General features: G+C 35.3%; 1 protein-coding gene and 1 long non-coding RNA gene across 2 annotated transcripts; one reads left to right on the top strand and one right to left on the bottom strand.

The window, feature by feature from the left end:
* Positions 1-5,543: 5,543 nt before the first annotated feature.
* On the top strand, positions 5,544-17,243 carry LOC147867750 (uncharacterized). Its single transcript, XM_087315560.1, has 16 exons — positions 5,544-5,639; positions 6,840-6,989; positions 7,074-7,125; positions 7,268-7,337; positions 8,863-9,047; positions 9,632-9,696; positions 10,225-10,315; positions 10,541-10,642; positions 10,757-10,825; positions 11,780-11,840; positions 11,921-12,082; positions 12,163-12,881; positions 13,922-14,335; positions 14,413-14,553; positions 14,631-15,035; positions 16,845-17,243. Exons 1-16 carry the CDS (start codon positions 5,575-5,577, stop codon positions 17,010-17,012), a joined length of 2,919 nt encoding a protein of 972 aa, XP_087171686.1. The 5' UTR covers positions 5,544-5,574; the 3' UTR covers positions 17,013-17,243.
* A 3,204-nt stretch (positions 17,244-20,447) lies between these two features.
* LOC147867751 (uncharacterized) lies at positions 20,448-25,187 on the bottom strand. The gene is made up of 3 exons (XR_015529373.1): positions 24,675-25,187; positions 24,378-24,540; positions 20,448-20,958 (listed from the first exon to the last, which is right to left on the bottom strand). It is a non-coding gene; the product is annotated as an uncharacterized LOC147867751 (long non-coding RNA).
* Positions 25,188-26,706: the final 1,519 nt, after the last annotated feature.

Below are 26,706 nucleotides of genomic sequence, written 5' to 3' on the forward strand. Positions count from 1 at the left end.
GAAAGATAGTGCACAGACAAAACAAGAAAAAACAAAAGTACAGGGAGACAATATATTTTACGTGGAAAACCCAAAAGGGAAAAACCTCGGGAGTCCACCAACTCCAAACAGAATGACTAAGGTAAGAGGAATACAACGAGAGAGCTTCAAGGCAACGACCTTGTGCTCTCCTTCGTCTAACAGACAACGACAGAGTTACAACTCTCACTCACTCTCTCACTCACTCAGTTATAGAGGCAACTACCGACTATAACTGTTCAACAACTATACAACAATGATCATTCACACATAACATAATGATTGCCCTAGATGTATTTATACTAATACAACTTTTAGGGCTATTTACAAATATAGCCCACAAGGGCATATTAACTCTATTTATAGATATAGCCTCGATTCGAATTCGATTTTCGGCCACAACCGAATTGAACAATTGAACAACCCTCAACTCTCAACCCTAAACCCTAAACCGATTCGGTTCTCCCTTTTCTTTGACTCGTGCTTCTCTTCCCATCTGGAGGGACATGTTTCCGAAGAGAATGATTGGAAACGCCTAATGTCCAACCTTCTCAAATTTAAATGAAGATTAAAATTTTAGCCACCATTAAAATTACCATCATCCGTTTTTTCAACATGACTAGAAACTTCAAAGATCACATCTTGAAGTCACGAATAACTTCAAAGATTGCAAAATTCCACTCATGAATGTAAACAAAGCATGAAGGATGATTACAAACACCTAACCTTCTCAGATTTAAATGAAGATTAAAATTTTAGCCACCATAAAAATTTCAACCACCAATTTTTTCCTCATGTCAACGAGAAACTTCAAAGATCACATGTTGAAGTTGACATGCCATACATGTTCAGAGATCAAAATCTCGGAGTTGTACATATACAAACTTCAGAGCCTACAAACCTAAAAAATCACAATATGTAATGTAAACAAAAACTCAAATATCATGGCTCTTGTTTAGAGAATGACACGATACACATGCAATTTTTGCAGCAATTTGCATTAGAGTCTCTTGAAGTCAATGTCAAGCCATCACAATGCAAGCACTGAAACTTCTCAATCTCACATATTGGCAACCGCCTCTTAGCACGATTAGTACCTCTATGTGTGTGTGTTTTGGTCATGTTTGGGGATCTGGCAATAAGTTCTTGCAAAATGTTGGGTGTGGTGGGGGTGTGGCTCCTCTTTTCGCACCATTTTTTTCTTCTGACTAATTGAACCTCCTGATGCCATACAAGTTGTTGCTAGTGCACCCATAGATGAGAGAAACTCGTTTCGCAGATCTTCCATGAGTTGTCGTCAACTCTCAACAACAACAACCTTGTTCATCGCTCTCGATTTTTGCTCACCTAGTTGAAGTGCTTTTATAGTTCGATGTGCTTCTAACTTCATTTCTTCCCTTTCATAGACTTCTACATTCATCTCAACTTTTGCTTCTTGTGTCAACTTTAGTTCTTTATTCATTGTGGCATCATCCAAATGTCACATTTGGGCCATATGATTTATAAATGGCAATGATCCAGATATGACAAGGTTTGCTTCTCTTCTAGACTATTTCAGCTTTGCGTTATCATTTGTCACAAACACACTATACCATCCACATGTTCTACATTGTTTCCTAATCCCTAAATGCAAAGAAATATGAAAGCCGTAAGAATAACAATGCATGCACAATCTCAAAAAGATTGAAAACCCTAAACCCTAACCATGTATCATCAATAATTTATATCGACACTAGATCATTCATATGATACTCACAAACATCCCTACGGTAGATAAATGCAAAAACGAAGAATACAATGCATGTACAATCAAATACACAAGCCACAAGAATCCAAAAGCATCCACAGTCACAGTCTCTCAATTTGATCAAAAGCCCTAAGCCCTAACCCTAAATCATCAATCATTGATATCGATCCTAAACATCCCTGCACTAGAGTTAAATTCGATTAATCTGTGGGTTCTTCTTTTTAATATCATACATATGTAGTACGTACCTCTTTATGATGTTGGAAACCTCTACATTTCTATGCTAAGTTTGTTATTTTTATGCATTCAAGGTAAACCTTCTTGTTTTGAAGATTCGGGGTTTCCAATCCCTTTCCAATATTTTTGCCATTCCTATCTTGCTTGCATAGATAGTTGCTCAGTTCTTAAAGTTCCTTGACATGGATGGAGATTAGGGTGAAAGAACACCCAATGAAGAGAGGTATTATTCAAATTCATTTATAAAAAATGTGATAATTATCAAATGTTCTAATGAATGTGTTCTATTATCTCTCATGGCAATAAGGTTTTTGTACGGAGGAGTATCAAACCAACAATTCAAGATGGATGGAGGGCCAAAGGCAGAGGCTTTAGAAGGTGCAGACGTTGTTAGCCAACAGATGTAGTAGATGGTGAGGTTACTCCAACAAGTAAGAGTTTAGATTAGGCTTATAAATACAAATTCTTTTGTTGTAATGCATATTATACATTACTAACACTATTAAATCAGATGGACTTGAAGTTGACACCCTCTCAGTCTTCAAGAGTGTTTGAGATTTGATGGGGATAAACTCTTGAGTATGCACAACTGTAGATTCATGTTGGGAAAACTAACAACGGTTTCATAAGAAAGTGGACTAAGAGGCATATTAAATAATGAAGGAACATGGCATTAGGGTCGTGCTTTCAAGAGGGCTGAAGATAGTGGAAGTGTTAGAAGGGAATGACTGTAGTTTGAAATACTTTAGGAAGTACAAACGAGAAAGATCAATCAAATGCTTTTTCAATGTTGATCTCAAATATAATAGAGCTCACCAATCCCACTTGAGAAGAATCAAGAAAAAAGCATTTGAGGAATACAATGCAAACCCTAAAGAACTCTGAACCTGCACAAAATCAGAATTTGTACAAAACCTTACAGGCCACGAGATCGCGAAATATGATTCCACAAAAGAGAAGTGAATGGAGAAGATTCACGCCAAAATTGCGAAAGGTTACGATTCTTGTGTAAGTATTACATTTTGGGTTGACCTATTCTTAGTAATACTCATTGAAGGTTGTAAACTAATAGTATGTTTCCAATATGAGCAATTGTAGTGTATGGTTCACTAGTTGCAAATAGACAAAGAAGATGGGAACATCTCAACCGCTAGTGGGCATAAGACATAATCAGACTATGTTAGTGTAAGTATTCATTATGATTCAAAGGAAGATTTTGAGGATGTGGGCTATGTTCAAATTGTGTATGGGAAAGTCACTAGATCCCTGGACATGTCGAGTGAAAGACATTCATAAGGTATGGTAGGTTAGTTAGGGTCCTTTGTACATGTGGTCAATATTTGAAAGGTATCCTGATGTTGTAAATTTATGACGCAAAATAGATTCCAGCTTGTTTGTAGAAGGTTGGATTTGTCCATTTACATTAGAGAAGACAATTTGCAATCGATGTGCATCCCTAAAGAGATGGTAGCAACGTGGTCCATGAATGTCTTCCATATGTGGATGAAATACACACAACCACAACACATATCCGAGTCGGACCGAGATTGGATTATCAATCCACATTAGGTCCAACTATACAATCAAACCAATAAGGTTGATCGCATCCTTGGACATGTGCTTGAACGTGATTTTGTATTCATACTCATTGTGCATGACGGGCACTGTGTCCTTTGGGTAAAGATGCGGCACACTCCAACTTATTTACATGCAGAAAAGCTAACCAATCCATTTGTATTCATCGAACCTATGAATAATCCTACTACTAGGGAATTGAAGAGTTTGGCAAAAATGGCTATAACCAAAGTTGCAAGCACCGTTGCAGACCATTACATCATACTCGAGAACCAACATATTGAAATCCACATCCAAACTCAACCCAAGGGGATAGATTGTGTATATTATGTAATGCAGACGATTTGGATGTTTGTGGAAGAGTTCATACACAACGATAGATCTCCAGACTTCATAAGTGTCTTATAATTTTAGTTTTTGTATAGTCATCCTTGAAGTGTGTGTTCTTATCAATCCTATTTGACAAGGGTTTGAGCATTGGTATGGTCTTGATGACATCAACCTCCTATGCCTTACGATCCCTAAGTGGGCACGTCATGTTGTGGGCCTTCACAACTTGTAACCTCATTCTAGTTTTTGCCGTTCCATATTGAGCTTGTAAAATATGTTATGTTACCTCTCGGTATTGTAAAATATGTTACCCAATTTTGCTGACGCCATATTGGGGGTGTAAATCTTGTTATTTTGGCTCTCGATACTGTAAAGATAACTATTTTGCCATTTTAGGCTTGTGAATCTCCGGCTTGTAATCCCCTACATGTAATTTCATCAATTGTAATTGATATGCTTGTAATAGCCACACTTGCCATGATGAAGAAGTCATTTTGTAAATCAGTTCTAATGTTGGATTTGGTATTTTGTATGACAAATGTATACGAACTTGTTTATATTTTGTGGTTTGAAGAGTTTGGTAAATGAAGTTGTATAAGATCTTGATAACATGTTATAGAAGACGGAATGTAAATATTGATGTTGATAAATATGTTTTGATGTTGGATTTGGTATGCTATATATAAAATCATAAAGGAACCACCTTATCTTCCAGTGTTATTGTGAACATCTTGTTAAATATGAAACTATAACATTCCGACCTTGTCATATGCATATATCTTGTTTGAAGCCAATCTTGGGCCACAACCGCAATTTCTTGAACCCTATTACAAAAATGTACTAACAAGACATGCGGTTTCTTTCAACCTTGTCACCCTTCCTTCAAAGTTACTTATTTAATGGAGGGATTAGATGAGGTGAGAAGATAATTCACAAGATTATATTCAGTTGATTATCCTTTGCAGCTAGCCATACTCTCTATCAAGATGACTCCCATTATGGAGATAGTGCCCACCCTATTATTTATATAATCCTAAAATGGAGATAGAAAAAAGCTTGTTGCTAATTCAATCTTTCTGCCGTTCCTATCTTGCCTGTATAGATGGTTGCGTGGTCCTTCAAATTTACTTGTGGATGGCCCAAATTGGTGGCTAAAATTGACGACACTTTTTGTTTACATTCAGTGCAGGCACCCGGGTTAGGTGCAGGTGCCGGGGTTAGGTGTGACAGAGGCTTGTCAGAGGCAGTGGTCGGGGGGCCGGGTTGGTTGTTGGGCGCACATTTTTTGTTTGGATAAATGATCCGACGGTGCAGATCGTACACAGCCATTTGAAATGTGTCTTGCGCCATCTGTGTCCGTGTCCGTGTCCGTGACCGCGATTTGCTCAGGAAGCAGCCTCATTATCATTTGGTTGCCAAATAGAAAGGAGCCATGAATATATGTATAATGTACATATACCAATTGCTTTGCTCCTATAAATGCAAATATGTACATACATAACTAACTGCCATAAAAAGTCGCTCAAGCTTCTATGGTTTTTTTATTATAGCTCCTGCACTCAAATTTCCAAAACAAGAGGCCTTCTTCTCCTTCTTCTCCTTCTTCTTCTGTGCGTTCATCCCTTTCTTTCTTTCTTTCTTTCTTTCTTTCAGATTCGCAGAAGAATATGGTGTTCAGCTCCGCTCCCCCCCCTTCATCGCAATCCGAGTTTGATGAATTTAACGACATTACGTAAGCCATCCCTGGATCCTTCTTCAATGCCTCTGTGCTTTGCGTTTTGATTTTCCCCTGTCGATAGTGTAGATAGGAAAGCTAGGAATAACTCCAGAACTACGAAAGGAGAAAGAAAACCAGAATTTGTCCGTCCTTACTCAGATGATGTGCGATTTTTTTTATTTTCTTCCATGCATCTCTTTTTCTTGGTAGATGTTTTGATCCTCAGAGGTCAAATATGGCCTATGAAAGGGATATATATATATATATATTAAGAGACACAGACAAGTCAAATATGACCTCTAGGTCCAAAAGGAAAACATTTTCCTGAAGTATTTGTGGAGACACTAGATGCTCTCGTGAATGGTGCAATTCACAGTGCAAATTGTGACTATAAGAGAAAATTGTGTAGGGATATGACCAGATTGGCAATGCGTGAAACTGAACGTCAATGTAATTGAAGGTGGGACATTGTAATGGAGGTTACGATAGAGAAATTTATAACTTCTCTAAAAACCATGATAAATTTACTCTTTCAAAAGTTTAAAGAAAGAGAGAAATTTTAGATTAAACTAACAAAGATTAGGAGGGTTTGGGCATTCAATGAAAGGGTGCTTTGCTGCAAAATGAGATTCATATATGTGCTCCAAAAAAAGCGAAATTTGATTTTGAGAATTGGAGTGGCAAAATAAAAAAATAGAATGATGTCAACATAATTTTCCGTGCTGAATCTCAGGAAATTATTATAGCATTAATTCAGCAAGGGCAGATGCTTCTTGAGCTTGTGAAATCCCTTAATGATTGCAAATGTGACATTACAAGCACTGTAGCCTCTCAATAAATTACAATGTTTTGTTGGCTGTAACACACAGTTGGTATACACTGCTATATCTTATCATATACTTGAGTCCTGAACTTAACTCTTCTCAAATTTCAGAGATGTGAAAGATCCTAAGCTTTAGCGGGTCAGTTTGTTTGCTAATCTCACATCTATCAGAGAGATGTATTGCATAGAAATGGTAGTTTTTACCATGATATCTGGTAAAGTAATAATATTTGTATTTTTTGACTTCAGATTCGGAAGGTGAACTGCAATGTGATCTTAGATAACTATGCATTGCTTATGTTGTTTTCTTTTGCTCACTTATTTTTTGTGAGGGTTTATACTATATTAGTGATATTGGATTACAACTAACATCTACATTTTCGCATCCCTAGGTATGAAAAAATAAAAAGCTGGACCAACATTCCCAAACTTAAACGATTAGAAAAGTATATGAGGGAGGAAGGATTCTATCAGACAGCTGATGCAGCACGTAAGAGAATAATAGAACAAGGAGGAATTGACCCAGACAATACAGAAACTTGGTAAATATAAAATCTCTTGTGTTTTCCAGATACTCCGTTTTTTATGTAAGGATCTTCTAATTAGAGTTCCCTTTATATCTGTAGCATATTATCTAGCGAAACCAATGATATATTAAAAGCCCTGCAATTTTGGCAGGTATCTTCTTGCATTTATATTTATTCTTTTTAATGAAGTTAGCTTCACCTCACATTGTGACTTTTGAACTATGTATATTTCACCATGTCTATGAAAATATTCATGTAAAATTCATAAAGGTTATGTGTTTACAAAAACTCAGGTGGACGTTAAGGAAAAGGATGTTGAACTCCAAAAGCTACGGAGCTCAAAATCAAAGACAGGATCTGATGGTATCATGTTCTACTTATTTTTCTCCCTTATGACAAAAATATCTTCACTATATGATTTTATGAGTTGTTCAGAGTGATAAGGGGTTCTCTATGATATCTGTGCTGAATTATTAGGGGTTCTAAGGTGTGGAATTGAGTGAGCTGCTTGACACTTTTTACTCTTATACATGAACATCAAATTAGATGCATCGACATCCCATCAGCATGGTGGAAAATGTTGAAATTAATGTTTATTATATGACAGTGGCCAATTTATTATAAGATCAAAGGAAGATTATGTTGTCTCTTTAGAATGTTTTTACCTTGAAAATAAGTAAAGTTTCAGACCAACTGATGTGAACTCTATTACAATTAAGTACTAATGATAATCAACTTATGAAAAGATTAAAAGAAAATAATGGTTTAAGGGTGCTTAACCATACCAACCACCCAGAGCGAAGGACAATATGGAACCCTATTGTTGTTCTGTGCCACCAAATATGGTCATCGTACAATACTTTGGAATCAAAATGGATAGGAACCCCAAGAATGAGAGCATTGCCTTACAAATAGTCTCAACATTGTTTATGAGATGCTGTCATGAAGGGGATATCAAGTCCCCATTACATAGCTCGACTCCTGAGGCTGTCAGATTTCCACGTGTTCTGATGAGTCACAGGTCCTGATGAGCTTGCCCCAAGTGCTAGGATAACTAGTTTCCACTTCTACCCTTAAACCATTAACATTAGCCTTTCATATTGTTCTCTAAGGTTGTGACCATAACAGATCCTTGAGAATTTTTGTGGATAACTACAGTTCATTGGCATTCTCACTAACATAAGACAGACATTATATTGAAATGTAAGCTATGAGTGAATGAGGTGATTCTAGATGGAGCCAACTTTGTGCCACACATGCATGGCTTCAGCATTCCTATAATCATTAGATTAAAGCTACTGAGACAAGCATGTTGAAGATGGTTCTCAAAGTTTAATGGGTTGTCTGCATTTGATCAGCTGCAATTGGAGAGCAAAATTGAATCCCAGTGAACATATATCTCTCACAGGATAAATTGTGACTATTCAGTCATTATTCTTGTTATATTATTTTAGGAATCTAGGTTATTAGATAACTCTTATCCTCTTGTTTACTAGATAAGTCTTATCCTTTCATTTATTAGATTACTCTTATCGTTTCATTTCTTGCTTTGAACAAATACCAAACCTTCGTGTTATAACATTCATCAAGTCACATTGGTTGTGATGTCCACTCAGCTTCTGACAAAGGCATATTTGAATCACATCCTTAACATCAACATGGATTCATTTTGGATATTGTGCTTGAGAGCAAAAAGCTCATGGAATATTGCTCATTCAAGAGATCAATGAGTTTAGTGTTATATTGATAGAATAGGTATATTCCTTTTTAATAGGTTCCTTATTATATGCATTTCTTTGTTAGTTTTCATGTTTTGAAGCTTACATAAATGTATAGCATGTGGTCTTGCTTTATTTAAATTTTGATTTGTGTCCAATTGATAATTTAGATTTAAAATCAGATATCCCTGAAGTAAGAAAAAGGAATACTGAGAATAAAAACAAAATTAATGAGGATACCGAGACTAACAATAAAAGTAAAGAAGGCAAGCAAATCAAGGCTGCGGAAAAGGACATTCGAAGTGGGGGAGAGTACTATCAAGGCTGGGATAAATATGTGACAAATTGGGAAAAGGTAATCTCATTTTCTTTTTTAGTAATATGCCTTAGTTGCTGTTCATTCCCTTAATCACAGAACCCCAAGTTCCAATAAGGTTATTTTTGTCCCTGGGGATGTGTATACTTTTTATCTTGATCCTATTTGTGACATATTTGGTCACTGCTAAACAAACATTTACATATAACTCTGAGAATATTGCATGCTCATATTTCTTAATGTCCCTTAGGATTGAGAAGGAATGAGATATAATATTTTGTGTTATTATCCAAATACTTATATGAGATGTAAATATCCAATAAATAACAATAGAAGTGGTTAGTAGTTATAATCTGCATATCAGAGGGATCGGATGGAAAGAAGTTAAGGATTGAAGTGGTTGGAATTAAATTACTAATCAGAAATGTCATATAGAATCTCTTTTGTGAAGCCTATATATGCATGTGCAATGCCATGCTTGTTGTTTCTCAAATTGAGCATATGATATAGAGATTATTCTCAGTATTCTTGGAATCTCGCATACTATTAAGTTAATACACAATTGTTTCGAAATGTCTCAATTGGAAAGTTAGTATCTGATTTTATTGCCCTTTTCATTTCAGGAGAATGCAGAAGTAAAAGATATGGACTCTACAGGAATTCATAAGCAACATGAATTAGCTGAGAAGTATTTTTTTTAATTCCTCTTTAGTATTTAGGTTTTAAATGATGCCATAGTATTTAACATAAAACTCTAGATCAAATTACAAAAAGAAGATGCATAACTGCTAATCGCAGGGGCATGCAGAGCTCCATTGGCTGCACTATTAGCAAATTCACACCACACGAAAACAATTTTCTCTGCTCTCTCATTTTCATAAATATTCCAGTCATTTTATCTCTGCTTCATAGGATCATGCATTGTCTAATAGGCCATTTATTTTGGAAACATGGTGCCAGAAAATCTATTATTAACATATGCATTTTTCATCTAAATGGCATTCCCCAGAAGTAAATTTCTGTCTATGACTGCTTTGTCAAAGATTTGCATAACCTTTGGTTAGAGTTTTTCATCAATGATTTGTTCAATTTAAGCAAAATAGTTTCAAACGTCAAGTTTCTTTGGTAACATCAATCCATGTTGATATAAAATATAGTCAAAGTACTTAAGTCTTTACCATTACTCGTGATGATAAATATCTCATTCTTTCACTAGGAAGAACAAACGTATTCCCAAAGAAAAGCCTCTCGTTGAGAGAGTGTGGCAAGCTAATCGAGAGAAAGAAAAGGGCAATGACCTTTTCAAGGTTTTTTTGATAAAGAAAAGAATCTGTTTTTAGTAGAAGTTCAAAGCAACCTTTGTTTCTTGCATAATTTCTAATGCATCGTTAATCCAAATTTATGATATCATTTAGAAGAAAGAAAATGTCATTTTCAAATAAAAAATGACATATAAAACTTCAGAAACTGCATTACCCATGTCCAAGAGAAATGTGCAAACTAAAATCAAGTTTGTTTGGTTCTTGATTTAGGCAAAGGAATACAACGCTAGCTTGCAAGCTTACACTACAGCAATTGATGCATACAAAAGTTCCCCAGTTATATATGCAAATAGGGCTGCTGTATATCTGAAAGTACTTCACATCTATGCTCTAATGAGTCACTGCAGTCAAAAGCTTGAATAATTAGGAAATATGAAGAGTTTCTGATATTCCTATTTTGGACTTATTTGTGATTGAATTAAACAGATGAATAGGTTTGAAGAAGCATATGCTGACTGCAATGAGGCTCTTAAACTTGATCCACAGAATGTGAAGGTATGCAAATTTTGTTTTGATGTAAAGTAAATACTTGATTTAATCAAATTTGAGTTTTGTTTGTAATCTTCTGTTGGGGTTTATTATATCCAAGCTCTCTTTAGGCCTCTTGATGTTCCTGCAATATCATTATATGGGCCTATATTGATGATCTGTAATCAAAGGTTGTTAAGAAAATTGCCTACTGCATACTTATTTCCTCATGAGAATATGTAAAGCCTACGATGATCATAACTATACCTCTATAAGGTGCAGAAATCTGGGTCCATAACATTCATGTGAAGAAAATTGGAGAGATCTAGAGAGACCATAGGTGTCAATGATTGTTTCCATGATACAAAGCAAATCAGCACGCCTCATAAGTTCATGTTTTTTCTATAAATACACTATTTTTAACAATGACTTGTACTGATAATCTTTTGAACCTCAGAAGACAAGATGTCCACGATTGGCAGGGTACTCATGTCATGTCTTTCATATTTCTCATTGAAGATACAACATTTTCAGTTGTCTGGTCGCATGGACCATTTCGGCATTTTGGACACGTTAATAAATATTTACTTCTTTCTTGCTCCTCTTTTTTTTTAGTGTGCACTTTGTATATCACTGGTGCTCAGCAAGATGTGAACTAGTAGGACAGGGAGAAAAGGCTCTATGCAGAGTTACGAAGTGTAGTATCCATTTAGAATTGATGATTATCAGGAAAAAGGGTTATTATCTTTCTTGAATGGTTTGTATGTTCTGGGTGTCTGCCACTGCTTTCTTCATCATATTTTATGTTTCAAATATTAAATGAAAAGAGTATATTGAATGAATTAAATGGTTATAGAAATGCATAGAAGAAAAAGGAAAACTATCACTTGATTATTCCAGTATCTTGTCCTGTTGTGATGGAATCATACAGGTATTTCTGTAGACAATTAAATATCACTTTTTGCTTGTGTGTTAAAAAAGGCTTTACTGCGCCGTGGAAAAGCATCCTTGGAGATGGGTAAACCTACAATGGCATTGCAAGGTACTTGGGGAAACTTGAACAATGATGATATTCACGTGCATTTTTTGTCTGTTTCCACTAAATGATATTGCTATTTGTAGATATAAATGAAGTTTTGAAATTTGATCCCACAAATGATGAGGTCTTATGCTTGAAGAAGAAGGCTGAAGATGCATCAAATAAGCAGAATACTTGCAATCAAGGTACAAAAGACTGTGATGAAGCATCTTTGGAGATGGGTAAACCTACAAAGGCATTGAAAGGTACATTTGCAAACTCGAATGCCGAAGTTTCTTATGTGCATTTCTAGTCTGTCTCTATTAAATGCTATTACTATTTATAGATATAAATGAAGCCCACTCCATACATGAGGAGATCGTATCTTTAGCTGAAGATGTATCAAATAAGCAGAGTGCAGCCTGCAGTCAGTCTATTGAAGGTACATTGCCTGGTAGTAGGCGGGTTTTAATTGAGGAAGTAGAGGGAATTTCAGAGATGGAAGGAAAAAAGATGCAAAATATAAACCATAATTATTTAAAGGAAACTAAACAAGAGAGAATTCCAGACATTAGACATGAGGTAAATGGTGGAACATATCAGAGAGAAAATGCAAAGCAATGTACATTTCCTGGTAGTTGTCGGGTTTTAATTGAAGAAGTAGAGGGAATTTCAGAGACTGAAGGAAAACAGATGCAAAGTATAAACTATAATGATGTAAAGGAAACTAGTCAAGAGATAATTCATCAGAGGGAAAATAAAGATCAAGGGGATCAGAAAGCAATGGCAGATTACTGGCATGCAAAGGGAAACAAGTTTTTTAAAGGCAAGAAGTTTGAGAAAGCATATGATTGCTATACAAAGAGTTTAAGTTATGCGTCAGAAAATGTTTTAGTATTATCCAATAGAGCATTATGTCAACTCAGGTTGAAGAATTACATAGGTGCTGAAAAAGATGCATCAAGTGCAATCACCTTGGATTCCAATTTTGTGAAAGCTTTCCATCACCGTGCGCTTGCAAGACATGCTTTGTTAAAGCGGGAAGAGGGAATAGAGGATCTCAATGTATGTAGTAATACTGCACTGCTTACTAATAAATTTTGTTGCATTGATCTGAGTACCAAAAATAAAGAATTAGCTGCTTTGACGTGTGTAATATTACTTATAGCACACTTTCTGGGCATTCCACAAAGGCTGCTCTATTTTCTTGAAATACTTTCAGGAATGAACTCAGATTCTCTAGGGAATGAAAGTTTCAAGAATTGACTAAGTAACATCATTGGAGCTTCCATGGTTCATGATCTATGTTTGAATCTGTGACATGCACTATGATACAAGTGTCTTTTCTCAGATCGATTATATGTAAATGGCTTACAACTGCATGGTCTGTGTCCTCTTGCTAATGTATGGATCAAGTTGTACCCTTCTGGTTAGGCTACTCATACTCCATTTCCTTTGGTCAACCATCAGGGTTAAATGGCTTTAGAGAGTCTTGAGCTACACTTACTGGGTAATCCTCATTTGGTATTCTAGGTTGCTTTAAAGTATTCCTACACATGTCCTCCTGATGGATCTGAATGCTGAAGGAGAAGTTAGCATAGTCTCTGAGGTTGAGTTGATCGATGCCATGTAATGGGTAAGCTGTGTGGGGCAAGTTATATGCATGTTCCCCTCCTTACCCATGTAGATGCATGCTACTTTTATAGAGAATTTCTCACTTACGGATACAAAAATACAATATTACATCATTGGATTAGGAGATGTAAAAATAAATAAATCTGGAGCTCTTTTAGTGCTGCAATTAGTTATCTCATACCTTGAACTTACATCTACCCTTCAAGAAAAAGCTCAGGATCTCAGCTATAAAAGGAATAAGGGTGATGGAGTGGCCATCCCATAATGCCATTTTTCCATAAGACGAAGCAACTCCTTAAGATGATATGACTTCATAAGAAGGCTAAAAATAATGCATTTTGGCTTTTCCATCTTGTACGATTGAGCATGCACATTATGTCGAAAAAATAATTTCGCTGTACAAGATTGAAAATAATATCAGTGGCTTAATTATGTTTTGATGTTTGTTTATTGGATTCTGAATCCAACAGAAGGTTTTGTGTGCTTTTCCTGGAGATGAGAACATAATATCTGAGCTCGAGAAGATGGAAGATGATTTAAATAATTGTCGATATCTTCCAAAACGAGAGGGACCAATGCTTATCGAAGAGATTCCATATCTCGATAATGAAAAGTCGAGCTCTAGCAATGTAAAAGATCTTTGCAAGGAAGCAAAAAATACTTCAGTTTCTTGCAGTGAGGATGAAATAAGCATCATTAATAATCAGATATCTGAATGCCACTGTATAGAGGAATCTCTAACAGCAGAAGAACAAAGGATGAGAGGTAACAAACTTTTCAGTGATGGGCAGTATAAAGCTGCTATTGATCTCTATAGTAAGAGTCTTCAGCTGGATTCATCCATTGCAGCAACATATACCAACAGAGCACTGTGCCATTTGAAGGTCAGTACCTATATATGTAGGTATATGCAGCGAGCAAAGTCATATATTACATGTCCTAATTTATTTATATGTGACAGCTAAATGATCTAGAAAAAGCTGTTGATGATTGCAATCAAGCCATTATTATGTTAGAACCAGATAATATGAAAGCATATTATAGAAGGGCAGTTTCCAAGCAGCAGATGCAAGACCTTTCTGGTGCATTAGAGGATTTCAAGGTAAGATTTGGTCCGTAAACAAGCTGTTTAAGGCCGTATTACTATATTAGACTAATTTTTATGTATTCTTGAACCAGATTTTGAGAAAGTTGTATCCCAATGATCACATTGTCGAGAAGAGTATTCAAATGATTGAGACAGAAATTCATCAGTGTGCCGAAGACAAGGATCCTAAAGATGTTGCTGAAAAAGACAATACTGCTAATAAACGTGTGGATGTTGGTGATCTTACGAGAAGCCCTGATATATCCAGAGCTTTAGAGAACAAAGTGATTAAAAATGTTCACGAAATCCCAAAGACTGCAATAGAGTTTGAGAGGTCTTGTTTGGACCTCTTGAGAGAACCAGAACTTCTAAAAAACTACATTCTAAACATCAAGACCAGTCTTTATCCAGTTATATTTAAGGAAGATTTAAGTGCACGTATAGTGAAGCTGGTAGGATATTTCTTGAAGGAAAATGTGACACTTTTCAGATCTGAGGTAAATGGAGTTGTTTGATTCTTCTCTCATCAACACAAATCTTCACTAGAATATTTTCTGACTTATGCCCTTAAAGCACTATCGATTTTCCAACCGATGCTCTTTGCCTTTCTTTTTATCCGCTGTAGTGTTCCCGGTGCGTGCGCTCTCGGGCTGGCTCTTCGCGGCATGCATTTAGACTCATCATCATCTTCGTTATTGTTTTTGCCAGCTTCCTGTACAGTCTCTGATTGCTTGCGGGATGCTGGGTTGTTCTGTGCTCATTTCTCGCTTCTGTTTTGGTGAATCTGATTAATCATTTTGATGGATCCACATTCGGAAAAGTTTCAAATAAAATTATCTAAGTATCCCATAAGATGCTCCAGTTTGGGTTCTTGATTTAGCTGATTTAAATATACAGTCAAGGCCCATTTGCTTTGTATGTAGTCTTGCACTAGTGATTTATAGTACATACAGTTCACCATGTCTATTACTTACGAGTTTGTTTTCAATTTTTTTACTTTTCCACTTTGTATATACTAGCATTTAAGGTTGGCTCTTTGCCATGTTGGCATCTCTCTAAAACGAACCTCATAGGTTTGTGCAGCAGGTGAATAACTCACTCAATTAGGATATGTGGTGGATGATAGTGGAAATGAATCATGATGGCTTGGATCTAACTTGTATCTACATTTAAAACTCATCCTGGGTGTTGGAGGCATGCTCTATTGTTCATTGCATATCCCAGGTCGAGGTTGAACTCTCTAGATTGTGTAATATGTTTGCAATCGTTTTGCCTCATAGGATTGACGAAGGCAGCGAGTAACCTGTGTGCACCTGGAATTTATCTCTAAAACTCAATGAGTTATGCATGCATGTCATCTGGAATCTGTTTCTAAAGATGATATATTGTTGCTTGGAGCTCTAGTAGAAACAACCCTGTTTGTAGTCACACAAATTATGGAGAGGGATAGAGAACAACATTATGTTTGACGGGATGATTTTGACCATATGTTCTTGAATGCTACTTGAGGTATGCTTTTCCATTTTCAGAACTCATTAATACTGTCTCTGGACATGCATGAAATCGTGTCCATGTCTGAACTTGTTGCTTTATGGTGTCTTTTGAAAGACACGGTGTCATAGGTGGTGGAGTACCTATTGGCTGTTTTACTGCATCTACTTAGGTATATAGCTTTAGACACATTTCTTCTAGCTTAATATTATAACTTTGTTCTTTTCTATATACAAGGCGCACTGTTTAGCTGTGAAATTTATTCTGTTTATGATGACCATTTATGATGACAGATAGCTACTCCTTGTTTCAAAGAGCTGTTGAATTCAAGCTGTCTGCTACTTGGTCATCCATTTGTGTGATATTTTGGAAAATCAATTGATATCATCAGTTATGATAAGTGCCATAAGTCTTATAACTAAGTCCTGAAACCATATTGCCATACAATACTTATATCTAAGTGATGTGTCAGCAATAGAAAAGATTGTGCACTGCACAATGAACTAGGTATGAAGACAGGGTAAGTTATGGATTTAGGATACATTGATGAGAAATTCACCCTTGATTATGAAATTTCTTCTATTCAGGCTCTTTTTTGCTTCAATTGCTAGTGAAATCGATACAAATAATATGTCAACAGCTTTGCTGCTTGGGCATGTGGTATATAGTTAACTTATACTGGCTTTAAAATGTTTGAAGAACAATGGGTACTGGTTTTCCTATGTAAAGTAATCTTATGAAAGTTTCAAACTTAGTCTGAAAATATTTTTGGATATGTATGATTATAAGGAACAATGTCGCTTTCATCTTTGTAGGAGATTATGGAGATCTTAGAAGCATTCACGAAGGTGAAAAGATTCAAAATTGCCATTTTGCTTTTGCCACAATGTGACAAAGAGGTTTTCAAGCAGTTATTCGACTCGATGGATGAAACTTCAGGCAATAGAAGCCAATTGAGATGTGCATATCTAGGGCACAAGTGATGTTAAGTCGAGATTGATGGGATTCCCAAAGTTTTCTTTACTGAAAATGCCTTGGTGGTGACATACTTTGGATTTTGGTATGTAACAAGCAAGAGCTTGTACTATAATTGTCAAGGAAGTAGAAGCAGCACATCGAGAAAGAAAAAAGGAAATTAAGGTCAGAGAACCAAGTAATGATGTGAGCAGGTGAAAGCCTCTTCATTGGCGTGATAAATCTCAAGACATTTGCTACCTTGTTTGGCTTTTTTTAATCCTGTGTACTTAGACATCGCTCTCTCTGATGTTAAAGATCAAGTAATCAGCCCAAAAATATAATGTTTAGTTTCCTGATTTAGTGAGAAACAACATTAATTGGATTACCAGAGAAACAAACAAGTCTTCAGCAAAAAGCTTCTAGAATGGGACACCAAACTCAGATGTGTGGGTTAAAAGACTTAGAATTAGAATTGATTCCTTCCTTCCCAGTAGAACACCATCAGAACAAGATCCCGAAGCATAGAATGTAGTCCTTACAAGTAAAACATGGCCAGAACAAGAGAAGATTAATCTGGAAGGAAGGTCAACAACGGACATGTCAGGGGAGCGTCCGGCCATACACATCCAGATTCTTCGTCTCTCCTTTCGCTCCTTTCTCTCTGTTTCTCTGGTCAAGATTCTCTACTGTCTCTCTCTCTCAAGATTCCCAAGTATATTCCTCTCTCCCAATTGAGAAGAATCTACAAGCCCTTTCTCTCTCTCTCTCTCAAAGGGTATTGTTATAACTATAAGTTATAACTTATTAGTACATATTGTTAAGATGGTAATACTAATTATATGGTTTTAAGGGAAATGCTCATTTATCTCTTTGTCTTTTTTTCTCTAGAACTTAGAAGGGGATGGAATGAGAGTGAAATGACTGCATGTCTTTTCGCCTCCATTCTTTGGAGGTGCATCGACCGGAGCATCTTTGCAATATGCATGTGTACATCGGCCAAGAATTGATTTGCGTAGTGGGCAAGAGAGCTTGATGTGATTCACCTGACTCTTGATTGATTGATTGATCACCTATAGCTCAATCGTGTTATTCAAAATTGCTATGATGCCCCACCTTTTTTTTCTGTAGTTGGGGATCTTGTTTGGTTCTTGAATTGGGAATTGTTGATAGCTCGTTCTTGTGACAGTCTTGGCTATTGGCACTTGGGGCCTTATTAGAACATTGAATGAGTTAGTGATGTTGCTTCTCTTTTGAATTTTTTCCATCATCAATTCATCTTTCACCCCATGTTCCATGACTTTTTGTTGGAACCCTACAAGGTGAATCTCTTGTTGGATTGATTACCACTAGCTCTCCACTAGTTGAGATTAATGATAATGAGAAGATTTGAACTCCACATCTCAATGGCATGATACTTACTATATTTTGTGGATTGGGAAAGCTATTATCCTTGCTATATCATACTTGGGAACCAGTAGGGAGTGTTGCTAATGCTCGTAAAAATCCCCTTACGTTTTCTTAAGTAGTTGTTTCTTGAAGGTTATGGAACAATCTAAAAACCAACGTACATGTGCGACACATGGCACAATCTCATCCTTTGGAGTGATTTGATCTTGATTGTTGGTAAAAACTTCAAGACCAAAGTACAGAAGTGTCCCATTCCTATTCAACATTTCCTACTTTGATCTTGATTGTTGGTATAGAAGCCAAGACCAAAATACAAAAGTGCCCAATTCCTATTGAACCATTCCTACTAAACAACTAAACACAATATTGAATCTTTAAGGCATGCTTGCTTTTCCTTTGGACCATTGTGTTCTTGATTCTTGATTGTACTCTTCGGACTAGAGGTTCACGATAGTTGAAGATTTTCATAACTCTTCCTAGAGAGAAACTACCAAAGCATACCGCCACATGCATAGTATAGTCTCTTTTTATGTACAACATGTTCACTTAAGGCTGCCTTTGATGCACATAGTATTACTTATCGTTCTCTTGTGAAGTTTTAAATAGTGTAAATCACTTTTCTTACTCATAGAGGCGCTTTAAGGTGTAGATTTTTTTACAACAAAACCACTTAACTTTCAAACTTTTTGGTGCTTGTATGTTATGAGGGTGAGATCCCACTTTTGGCGTTAGTCTCAATCATGTGTTCCCCATGACATTGTAGGTATAAATAAGATATTGGAGTCTCGTAGACTATTGTTTCAAGCACATTCATAGTAGTTTGTTTTCCCTTATCCAAATTATTCACTTGTTTATCATGGATGAGATTCCCATAGTTTCAGATTTTTTGGATTCCAACTTGAGGATTCATATAGATGGCCAAATGAGGTGGTCAAATTGTGTCTTTTGGGGTTTTCTCCACTAGTGAGTGACTTTATTTCCACCAAACTTTACATCGGGTATGGACATTGTGTGTTTAGGGGATTTTCCACTATATTGAGGCATTGGCTTCCTTTCCTCTTAACATAATTGTTCACATGCATTGCTCATGCTTTTGCAAATCTTTAGTCATGCATTGGACCCTCATGACTAGACCCCTATTTTGGATGGTACAACAAATAACAAATGCATGGTTTCCTTCCTTTCATCTTTGCTCATGACGATACATGGGCCACATATATCCTCTTCTAAAACCATGGCACCAATTGAGGATTAGGTTGTTTCCTCTTATTCACTGTTGGCATGAGTTGGTTTCTTGACACCTTTTCTATACATGGGCCTACCAGTTAGTACATTTATGATTGGATTCTAGAGAGCACTCCATGTTTGCCCATATTTTTCTTTGGGGTATTTGTTTTTTCACACAACAAAGAACCCCTAGCTTTTCTAGAGGTAGATTTTCTTGTGTAGACACAATTTTATCTAAGCATAGAATTCAAACATTTATCACACATTTTGCATGATTCTTTTTATGTTTCTTGGCGCAAAACTTTTTCTATAGCCTTAGGTAAAGATTTTACATACCTTGCTTCATTAATCCTATACCCAAAAGTTACAATTTATGGCTTCTATTTTATTGTCTTACAAAGTTCCAATTGTTTATTAGAATGGTTAGATGTCCTAGCGTTCCCATTATGCTTACATGTAACAAAAATCATGATTATTCACATTTGTAACTCACATTTTCTTCATAAATTTTTTTATCTATATCTTGGCCATGCTCAAGTCCATTAGCTCACTCCATTGAACCTAGAAATAGAAAAAGATTTGCCCGTCTCTACCTTCACTAAAGTCAACGATTTCTTTCTTCAATTGATCAATAATCCCTAATAATGGTTGGCTAGTATCACCATTTCTTCTTCAAAATGTCATTGTCACAATGCCATCCAGATTTTGTTGTATATTTTTCAATCCAAACACATGGTTATTGCCTCTCATGTCAAATATCCACATCTAGAAATCGCTTGCCTCTAATCAATCCTTGTATGATGTAGATACACGTGCGACATATCATATGTTATAAAACCCTCAATAAAAAAAAGTAGTGTTTATGTTGTGCATTCCTCTAGGGAGCTCAACTTATGGTGCATGTACTCACTTTCAATAAGCTTTCTCAAGATATTAGTGCGGAACGCTACAATATATTGAAGATATGGTGGAGTGATTCATCTCTATAAATGAAGCACTATAGACATTTATGTCCAAAAGGTTTGAAACTATTTGCAATGAACTCTTGTACTTGATGTACTACTTGAGCACTTTTTGAGCATTAAAAAAATTTCTAAGGTTCTAGGGAAAAAAGTTTTCCTTCTTAAATTTAGGTAAAGGCATTAAAAACGGCCCCAAAAGTTCTATACATAAGTTGCAACCAAATCCTTTACATATTGCCATACTCTAGTTCCACTAGGCCAGTTGACTGTATGCCCTTGAATTGAAAGGTCCATTCTTCTCAATGTCTCGATTTCTAACATTATTTTTGGCATCAAACTCTTTTGTACCTTTCAAACCATCTCCATTTGCAAGCAACTACATTGAAATAAAACATTATTGAGTCATTGCAACTTTATGTTACCACATCAAAAACTGTATATTAATTTCGAATTCAATAGAAGGCAACAAAATATTGGTGATAAAGTTAAGGCATCATATAGTTGATTCAAATACCTACCTATTCAGATTTAGTATTGTAAATTGTGATGGTCGAAGTTTTATATCTTTGGATTTAAGTCTTCAACTTTTACACAGTTGTCGAAATTTGGTCTACATATATAATTGATCTTACGTTTATAAGTATTATAAGCTCTTCATTCAACAAAAATCGACAATGGGAAAGCAATAGACATTGGCTATGGATGCTAAGAACTAAGGAGAGTTTCTTTTGCAATACGTTTCGGAGTTTGGGGGTGCGGGAAGAAGGATGAAGGCGCCATAAAATCCATGCACATAATGTTCTTAGCTATATGTACTAATGAATATGGAATCAAATAGAATCTGTCATGCACTCATGAAAGAACAATTTTTTGAAGGGAACCCCTACTATTAACTTCATTGAGATTTATTTCAATATGTTTCCACCTTGAGTATTTTTTCTCGTCTTTTTTAAGCACTAAATCTACATGTAAATGTTTGTTTTTCTAATTAATAGGAACACATTTTCTTGAATCTTAGGATTACTAATTTTTAAGATGCAAACATACGCAATACTAAACATAGTCCACGCAAAGTACACTCTAATATTTTGTTTTTGGTAAAAGCACATAATTATGTTAATAGCATTAAAGCCACAATTACAGCACAAAGGTACCTGGACATTCTCAAGTGTCACTAAACAAGAGGAATGTTCACCTAGTGAAAGAGTCCCCTCCCCACCTTCTCCAATATCCAGAGTTGTCAAATATGTGTTTGTTTTCAGTTTCCTTTAAATTATGCTTACACTCATGCTATGCTGCAAATCCCAACACCTAAACAAATTTAAGAATGATCGGCCTGTCATCATTTGGGGCCATACCAGGGCAAGAATTTGACGGGTGTCATGCCCATCAAAAACATACACATAATAAAAATGCCCGTCAAGTGACATAAAGTTTAAATTTCCGTTTTCATGTGAAAGGCCCCTACAAATTATACATGTCACATGACATACTGAAATTCTATTTTCCATGCATATATATTCCAAAAAATAATATGTTTTCTATAACACACTTAAAATAATATCATCATGATGTAATAATGATATATATTCTCAAATATCTATTCTTTACTAATAATATTAGCTAAAATTTGATTGAAATTTTAAACAATAACCTTTATTAAATACATTAAGTGTTAAAACTAAATTTTTTACTTACCTAAAATTTTAAGATAAACCAAAAAAATTTACTAACCGTTTTTATCCAAAAAATAACCTTTTTTTTCATACTTATTAGAAAAAACATTAACACGATATATATTTTATGTATTTCATTATCTTTGTGAGGTAGCTATTTTTATTTGTGCATCTCTTGGTACTTTCTATAGTAATGAAATGCATAACTATTAAAATTTGTATGTCAAATGACATGTTAGTTTTTGCATTCTCATGTCATATGACATATATCTTTAAAAAATGCCCGTCAAAAAACTTTAATACTAACCTGTCAAATTCCGGCCCTGATTTGGGCCATTTGGTATAATATTGAGTAAAGACCCATTCGGGAGGCATTAAGTAACAATGAAACTTCTCTATACCATACATTTCTTCTTCAAGACCCTCGTGAATGAAACTTGTCCAAGATTCAATGCCAATTATATTTGAAGTCAATTACTTTCTACATCTTCGTGCCTCTAAAAACCACATTATCATATATTTAGACCCTTTGTCTAACCAATATCCTTTTACATTCGACATCAAACCTTCGAGACTATTGTTAATAAACTCGCCATTTATTTGAGGATGCCAACTACTTAGATCATTTTTTACTTCGTTGAGCCTCGAGAAACTACATCATCCTAGAAAAAAAAATACTTCTAGCTTTCTTCCCTTTTAAAATAAAGAGACCAACCCTATGGGCCTTTTTTTCTAAAATTTGTCTTGAATTTTCGAATTAAAGCGCATTTTCCATAAGGAGCCCCTTTGAACATAGAACAATAAAGTAGGAATTCAAGAACAACATAAACATTTTTCCCCTTTAACCTCTGACATGTTTATTACTATTCCTCAAGTACAAACAGAGTCTCATGTAAAACAATGTGTCAAGATCAATATGATAATGGCAAGTTTTATGTAATATATTCTTATTGAAACTCTTAATATGTTGGATTCACAAAGTCTTGATGAAATATCAAAACACCATGTCTACGGATGCAAGACAAGTATGGTGTAATCAGTGTCCACGAACAGTTCCAAGCATCTAAAGGACCTTGAAGTCATGAATTCACACAAGGAGTTTGATAAACATTGCACTTGATCCAAATAAACATGTTTAAACGATGAATTTGTAAAAAACATCATAGAAAAAGTTGAGATCAAAATCAACATGTTTAAATACGGATGCTACATATGCTCATAGAAAAACATAACATCACCTAAGGATAAGGTGGCCTTATATTCAAAAGTTGCAACATCACGAAATAAATGTCTGTGGTGGTTTGAGTAAAGAGTAAAAAAACAAAACAAAAGGGCAAGAGCCAGAGTGTATATAGGGTTGTTATCTTTTTCCTTGGGTAAAAAACCAATGTATACGATGAGTGGGGATATGCTTTTCGATGCTTTCCAAAGTGTTAATGACATGGCCTACTTTGTATGATCGAGATGCACGAAGTGCCCCGCAATGTTAAGTTGTCGAAATCCATCATAATAGTTAAATAGTTATTAGTAATAGTAATGTTGGGACAAAAGAAGCAATGCAAGTGTCCTAATGTCAACCACATGAAACTTATGAAGGCTTTTCCAAGGGTTGGAAAAACATGGCGTCCGGCATGATCTTGAGCTATCATTCCATTCATTCATTCATTCATTGCTTTTCATTCCTTTCTACAACCTAATCTTGTAATTTGTTCATACCAAATTTAGAAATAACAACAAAAAGTATCGCCTAAATAAACTAATCCATAAAAAAAAAGGATTTAGTTATTCCCCAAATCTTTGCTCCTCATGGTAAATGATAAGTTTTATATTAAATAGATAGATAGATAATAATAATAGTAAATAGTAATAGGTAATAATAATAATGAGACCCTAAAAGTTTAGTAGAGTAGGTTTTTTTGCTTTAATGTTTTGCTTTTGTTCAATGGTTCAATGTAAAGAAATAAAGACAACTAAGTTGGGAAACCATATAATTGTATTTTTTTTGTTTTAGAGCACCCTTATCCATGATTTATTGTTACACACTGTAGTGTAATGCCTTGATTAATTTCTCCGATTCCTAATTACATTGATTCGATCGATTCAAGAGAGGTAGACTTACTTGGATCCAATATCGAATGCAATTAGTAGATCAAATTTGGCTGGAATTTGGATTGATCTTGATTGACACCGAATCCATGCCGCGGGTTTTATAATGCCACAACTAGCCCATGGATCATGGTGGATTGATCCCATTGTATAATTAGATCCTCCGGCAATTTCCTCTGATATGATGTAGATGGTATATATATAAATAAGTACATCAAAAGAATAAGAGTTTTCATTTTATCATAAGACTCTACTTGTGATATATGTATATAGTATGCTAGATTTTTTTGAGCATTAACAACAAATGTACCTCAACTTGCTTGCTTGTTAATGAAGCAGAGTTTGTAATTAATTTGGGTCTTGGAGGATCACAATGTAGTAATCATTGTCACCAATCATTGAGGGAATGGCACATAGAGGATCATTAATACAAATATAATTAAGGGATAAATAAATTGCATTAGAATAATGGGTGGTTTTAGTTTGTGTTCTAATGATTGATTTGGAAAAATTACAGGACTCAATTATGGATGGATTAGTAAGTAATTAGTAAGGAATTAATATGAATTACAGATATATATATATATATATATATATATGGAGGTGGAAGGACCTGCATGGCCCTCTGCATGCCAGCTGTGGAAGCTGCACCTCTCCTGAGCCAATCACAACCTCCCAGGTGGCATGCAGGGAGCCAGGCAAATCATTCATTCATTCATTCATTATGTGAACATGATCTTCATACTATTAACAAATTCATCACATTTTGTATCAGTAATCACCATAATTATAATCCTTTATACATACATTCATACATATATATATATATTGTTCATGATCTTCATACTATTAACAAATTCATCACATTTTGTATCAGTAATCACCATAATTATAATCCTTTATACATACATTCATACATATATATATATATTGTTCATGATCTTCATACTATTAACTAATTCATCACATTTTGTATCAGTAATCACCATAATTATAATCCTTTATACATACATTCATATATACATATATATACATAGTTTCATTCGTTCACACATACATTGGTTCATTCATCACATCAAATCATTCATTTTAATCATGTGTATGCATCATCCATTCATGACTTCTCCAAAACACACACACACACACATTTGAGCCATTAGTTACAAATCAGAGAAAGCAAAGACAGAATTAATGAGAGTGAAATTGATTCATGATCATCTATCTTATCAGCTACAATCTCAAAAAGGAAATTTAAGTAAAAAACAAAACGGAGGAAGCAATATGTATTAATGTATGTATGTATGAGAATTAAAAAGATGAACCCACTAAATACTTATATAAATGCATTGCCCCAATCACCACAATATGTATATAATTAGTTGCACAATTGAGCTCTTCAAATGCATTGAAACAGAAGAATTACATTACAGGTAAAGAATTTAGTAGTAGCAGTAGTAGTAGTAGAAGTAGAAGTAGAAGTAGAAGTAGAAGTGGTTGTAGTATGGGTTCATGTTGTATGATATTTATAGGCAACTGTTCATGATGATCAAACATGACAGCCTATTAGCTTGGTAAATGTATGTATTATGAAGACTATACTAGCTTCCTATGCATATACATACATATGTACATACATACATACATTATACATACACACATACATACAAGTCTTTGCAAGTGGCCCGTGAAGTCTACTGTAATAACATTAAAGGACACCCTCTTTCTCATAATGATGGTAAATCTCTTTATGTGTGTACACACATACATGTGCACTTACATTACATTACATGCATACACACACACACACACACACACACATACATGCATACATACATACACACATGCATGTATGCATACATACATGTTCTATTATGATCTATCTCTTCATGTAGCATCATCATGTGCTAAACCTCTCCCCAAAACAGTCCTTTCCCATCATGAACCCCCCCCCCCCCCCCCCCATCACTTTTGTCATCTTATGATAGTTAAATACTTCTTGAGTGTATCTCGACCCTTGAGCCTTGAGCCTCGTCGATTGCCTTCAAATCCCTAGTCCTCATTCCGGCTTCCTAATAGGAACTAAATATGCCACTCCGAGGCAGATATATATGTAATGATCAAAATGCTCACTTGTTGGAATGTTTCGCATGCTTTGGTGATGATCGCATGATTTCACATTTCTTGTGACCGGATGTAGTTGATCTACACACACAACCAAGTGCACATAACACTAGATAGATGCGTTTTGTACTCTTATGTCGTCAATTCTTCATTTCGTCCCTCATCTTGAGCTACATCAATTTTGGGTCGATTGTCAAACATTGATTTGCCACTTTGAGTCA

The sequence above is a fragment of the Azolla caroliniana genome, unplaced genomic scaffold (assembly GCF_043228905.1).
Source record: "Azolla caroliniana isolate FFs.n. ecotype wild unplaced genomic scaffold, voAzoCaro1.0.p SCAF_2, whole genome shotgun sequence".
Taxonomy (NCBI): Eukaryota; Viridiplantae; Streptophyta; class Polypodiopsida; order Salviniales; family Salviniaceae; genus Azolla; species Azolla caroliniana.

What these genes read in the sequence shown, in the direction of transcription:
- LOC147867750 (XM_087315560.1), top strand. Translation starts at nt 5,575, where the DNA reads ATGGTGTTCAGCTCCGCTCCCCCCCCTTCATCGCAATCCGAGTTTGAT. An exon ending in CAACATGAATTAGCTGAGAA is followed by an intron (nt 9,697 to 10,224) that starts GTATTTTTTTTA and finishes TTCTTTCACTAG; the next exon opens with GAAGAACAAACGTATTCCCA. An exon ending in AGGGAATAGAGGATCTCAAT is followed by an intron (nt 12,882 to 13,921) that starts GTATGTAGTAAT and finishes TGAATCCAACAG; the next exon opens with AAGGTTTTGTGTGCTTTTCC.